The sequence below is a fragment of the Glycine soja genome, chromosome 13, assembly GCF_004193775.1.
Source record: "Glycine soja cultivar W05 chromosome 13, ASM419377v2, whole genome shotgun sequence".
NCBI lineage: Eukaryota > Viridiplantae > Streptophyta > Magnoliopsida > Fabales > Fabaceae > Glycine > Glycine soja.
This window is the reverse complement of record NC_041014.1, coordinates 15,236,138-15,240,649: the sequence shown is the minus strand read 5'-3', so window position 1 is coordinate 15,240,649 and position 4,512 is coordinate 15,236,138. Positions and strand designations below refer to the sequence as shown.

Sequence of the window (4,512 nt, the reverse complement as noted above, 5' to 3'; positions counted from 1 at the left end):
GAGGAACATTATTGTGTTTGCCAGGCATGGATCATGGCCAATCCATGGATATTGCTGTCTGCCCAAAAACCAGCTCAGTTGATTGACTTTGCTTTACAACCACACTATAAAATTTCATTTTTTTAAAATAAAATAATTACTTTTATGTTTTTGAATAAATTTGGATTCTTTATAAATAGAGTAAATTATACTAGTATTTCTTATATTTTTCTAATTTGAGACCCATTTTTTTTGTCTCATACAAAAAAATTATTTAATTGTTTAATTTATATTATACTCAAATTTTCTCATTTAATAATTTAACAAATATATGTTTAAAATATTCTTATCTTTTTTTCTCTTAATTTTATATAAGACATGATATCATTTTTAACTTAAAAGCAATTTAATATTTTTTTTATTTTAATTAGACATGAATCTATATTATTTGTACGTATGTGTTAATACTCTTGCTTTTTCTCCTTTTTATTTCAATTTTTTATGTGTATTAAGTCATTTAGTTGCTATATTTTTAGTGGACCTATTTTCAGCCATATCTATTGGTTCAATATTTTGTTTTAAATTTTAGTATTTTTAACTTTTTTCTTTAGAATATTTATTTTTGATTGGGTCAATGAAAAGCGGTGTTTTCTTCATTGGCAAATAAGAGTTAATCATTAAAAAAAATTGGTAAGAAAAGTTAATTCCTAAGATCAATTGTTTTATTTATTATTAAGTATTTAATAAAGATAATAGAATAATTTGATATTTTAATTAACACAACTTTAAGAGAAGGGACTGAAAGTAATATAAAAAAGAAAGGATATTTGATGTAATTTAAGAAAAAACGTAAAGAGTGTGAATGTAATTTATTCTTATAAATATCAGTTTTTTTTATAGCTGTTACATAGTGGGTTAAGCCTCGCTTCTAACGTCACCGACTCAGTTGCTGTCAGCGAGTGAGTGAGTCGTTTCTCTGCAGCAACAAGGTACGAAAAGAAAAAAAAAAAAACTTCAGATCTCACTCCTTTCTTTTTTTCCATTTCGATCCACACCATGTGCTACCTTATTTTCCTTTCTGGGTTTTAATCATCTATGTTTCATGTGCTGTTTTCTATTGTCTGATGATGATGTTCCTAGTTAACTCATTATATTTTGTTTTGTTTTATTTTATTTTTTTATTTTCTGGTACGTTTTTTTTTTCTTGCATGCTTGTTGGGTTTATTTTATCTTTTCATTTTGAGGCTAAAAAAGTTAGTGGGGTTTGTTTTTTTCTTTTTTCTTTTTCCAATGTTAGATTTGTTTGTTTTTAATTAGTTTGGACTGATGAGTGTGTGTTGGATTGTGAATCTTGTTGTGGCGTGTTCTTGTTTGTGTTTTTTTATGCTTGAATCGCTTAAAGATTGCTTCTTTAGCTTTGATTTGTTGATTGGTCACTTGTTCTCAGATTTAGCATCTGATCTCACTGGTTTTCTTATTCCATTCTGTGTCTTTTAAGTGTTTTGAGTCCATGCACTTTAGAAATAGCTAGATCAAAAGGGCCTGGTCCTGAAATGGTTTTGGGTTTGCTTGATCTGTGAAGAAAGAAGTGTATAAAGATGGAACTAGAAGGGATGCAATCGGATGAAGTTTTTATTGCATTGTAGGGTATAGAAGAAATGTGACTGAGTTTCACGTTTCGTCTGATCTTTCTCAGTAATTTTATCCTCTTGAAGAGGATATATGCAGATGAAGGAAAATGAAAAGGAGATTTATGTTTTTGTAAAAAATGGCTATTTAGTTTCAAAGTATCCTGCAAATGTTCTACACAAAATGTTAACGCATGAAAAGAAATAGTAAAATAGTAATATTTATTCATCTTGGTTCTGCTCTTCGAAGTAAGGGATATGAAAACCTTTTGAATCATTTGGATGACCGCTATATGCATTGATTTAAATTTTCCCAATCCTCAAGCTTTTCATTTCCCTATTTATTTCATTTTTGACAACGGCATTTTCCATTCTGCACACTGATAAGCTTACCCGTGTATGTAATTGAAAGATGAAAGATGGAGGCTGTATGTAATTGAAACTTTATAAATGTTCTTTATTAATGTAAAATAATCATCTGTGTGCATTAAAAACTAATCAACTTATTTACTTTGGGGTGCTTGGTAAATACTCCAAGGATTTGAATATGGTATCCACTGTTGATAATGGTTTCTTTTTGTTGAGTTCTGATAGCTCTTGGTTCTGTCTGCTGAAGCTATTGTTTTGTTATTCCGTGAATGTTGGTTGTGGAATTTCTTGTGACAAAAAATGTTGTGCTGCTATATAGGTTTAGCCACTCCAAACAGACGAGAAATGGGTCGTGGGGTCAGTGCTGGTGGTGGTCAGAGTTCCTTAGGTTATCTCTTTGGCAGTGGGGTGCCTGCCAGCAGTGCAAACAGTCAGCCTGCAAATGGTGCTCGCACTCAAAATGCTAGTGCTCCTTCACCACCAGTCGATAAGCAAAGTCCAGCACCAGCACCAGCACCAGCACCAGCACCTGCATCATCACCAATTGATAAGCAAATTCCAGCTGGAATTCCTGGAAGTCTCAAAAACAATTACCATCGTGCTGATGGGCAAAACTGTGGCAACTTTCTTACTGTACTGCCCTTCTCAACTTATCTATTATGATTATTTTAATTTTAATTGTACTATGTAATTAGCTCTTGCTATTTTCTGCATATCTGCTCTTAATATGCTTGTTTGTTTCCACTTACATTAACCTAGGAAATACTAGAAAGCTTAATAGTAAAGTAGACAAGGATTGGAGTCTCCTCCTCTTGCATACCATTTCTAGTAATATTCAGTAAAAAGTAATGAAGGTGCAAAGTTAGTGTTCACAAGTTTTGGGACAAAACAAACTCTAAAAAGTAAAACAGAATTTCGAACTGCAGTAGTGCTACATTGTGGGCAATCCTATTACCATGCAAGTTAGTGAGATGTTGGAGTAACAAGAATTCTTTCTCCTGTTCTTGCATATCCATAAGATATAATATGCACTTTATGCTTGTTTTCTTAATTTTCTTGTTTATGTTGCTTGGATTATGAGTACTGTTCTTGAAAATCAGTAGTTTATGTAATCCGAATTATTGGGTTTTGACTGACGAATAACCTAACAAAGCAACCTTAATCCTTAAGAATTAATATTTCTTTATCTCCTTCCCTAGTCCTGTTTAGAGTTATATGTACCATCTTCCTTTTTCTGTCTGTAAGTGCACGTGTGATATCTCATTTTACTTGATGACATGTGCTACAGAAATTGGTTCTACTCCTGTATTTTATTAGTGTGCCATGTAGCAATTTCATATTTTGTTTTTTATGGTGGCTTCCAATAGAAATTTTCCTTATGATTTCATGCCTAATGCTTTGTTGATCATGGAAGTCTTTGCATATCATGTTGATCTTTAATGTAAATACAGTTGTAATATGAGTTAAGTGAGAGGGTGAGCCTTGGTGCAATGGTAAGGTTGCTGCCTTGGGACCGATAGGTCTTTGCTTCCAAGGGCAAGGTTATGTACATTTACCTTTCCCTAGACCACACCTCACTAGTTGGGAGCCTTGTGCACCAGATCCTCCTTTTGTTTGAGTGTTAAGTGAAGTCAGCAGAGGTGTTTGATAATGCAATTTAATATACTTTTCAGCATAGTGAATTGTTAGGAATTTTTACATGGAGAGAAAGTACTAAACCAACAGCTAGCACAGCTAACTGTAACCACCTTTCTTTTACATTAAAGAATTGGTTTGATGCTTTAGGAATGAGCTTTTCTTATGGTACCGAGGAATTGTTCTTAATTGTTGTTTTGTGTTGGGTGCAGGATCGGCCATCTACCAAGGTTCATGCTGCCCCAGGTGGCGGATCTTCCTTGAATTACCTCTTTGGTGGTCCTCCAGGGAACTAATTCATCATTGTGATTCAAACCTACCATGTGATGTATCATGTGTAAAATAGATAGCTGCATTGTTTTAGTCCAGTGGACTTTGTTTCTTGTGCAATTGAACCTCTTGACAATGTTGGTGTGGCTTGATGGCCAAACTAAGCTGATTCATAGGTTTGTTGTTCTGTGCTATTGTGTGGGTTTCGATTAATGAAATTTACTGCTCATAATCGCTCTCTTATCTTTATTATTGTGTTCATTTCATGATGCTGACTTTATTGAAATGACTCGGGTTTCATATATATCATTGGTCTTGTTCCATGTGATGGAATTATTAAGTAAAGCAGCAATGACGAAAAGTTCGTTTTCTTTGTTCCTAGACATGTATGAGAGTATTTGGTTTTTACTCATCTCTACTACTCATTGCAATTCTATTCGTGTTTCTGAGTATTAAAATGAATGAACGTGAATTCAAACATACCCTTTATTTTAACATTAACGAACTCGCTCCTTGGTGGTTAAGTTATTATCTAGGTTTTGGTTTGTTGTTTTTTAAATTGTATGAATGTTCTTTGGTGGTTAAGTTTGTGTACCGGACTTGAACTCAGACTCTTATGGGCATTGTGATA

General features: G+C 33.2%; 1 protein-coding gene across 1 annotated transcript; it reads left to right on the top strand.

The window, feature by feature from the left end:
• Window positions 1-820: 820 nt before the first annotated feature.
• LOC114382372 (protein SPIRAL1-like 2) lies at window positions 821-4,185 on the top strand. Its single transcript, XM_028341748.1, has 3 exons — window positions 821-968; window positions 2,296-2,609; window positions 3,824-4,185. Exons 2-3 carry the CDS (start codon window positions 2,322-2,324, stop codon window positions 3,905-3,907), a joined length of 372 nt encoding a protein of 123 aa, XP_028197549.1. The 5' UTR covers window positions 821-968; window positions 2,296-2,321; the 3' UTR covers window positions 3,908-4,185.
• Window positions 4,186-4,512: the final 327 nt, after the last annotated feature.

Bases quoted from the DNA above. Each gene is read 5' to 3' on its own strand.
- LOC114382372 (XM_028341748.1), top strand. From the start codon at position 2,322: ATGGGTCGTGGGGTCAGTGCTGGTGGTGGTCAGAGTTCCTTAGGTTAT. The intron at 2,610-3,823 runs GTACTGCCCTTC...TGTTGGGTGCAG, and splicing joins ACTGTGGCAACTTTCTTACT to GATCGGCCATCTACCAAGGT.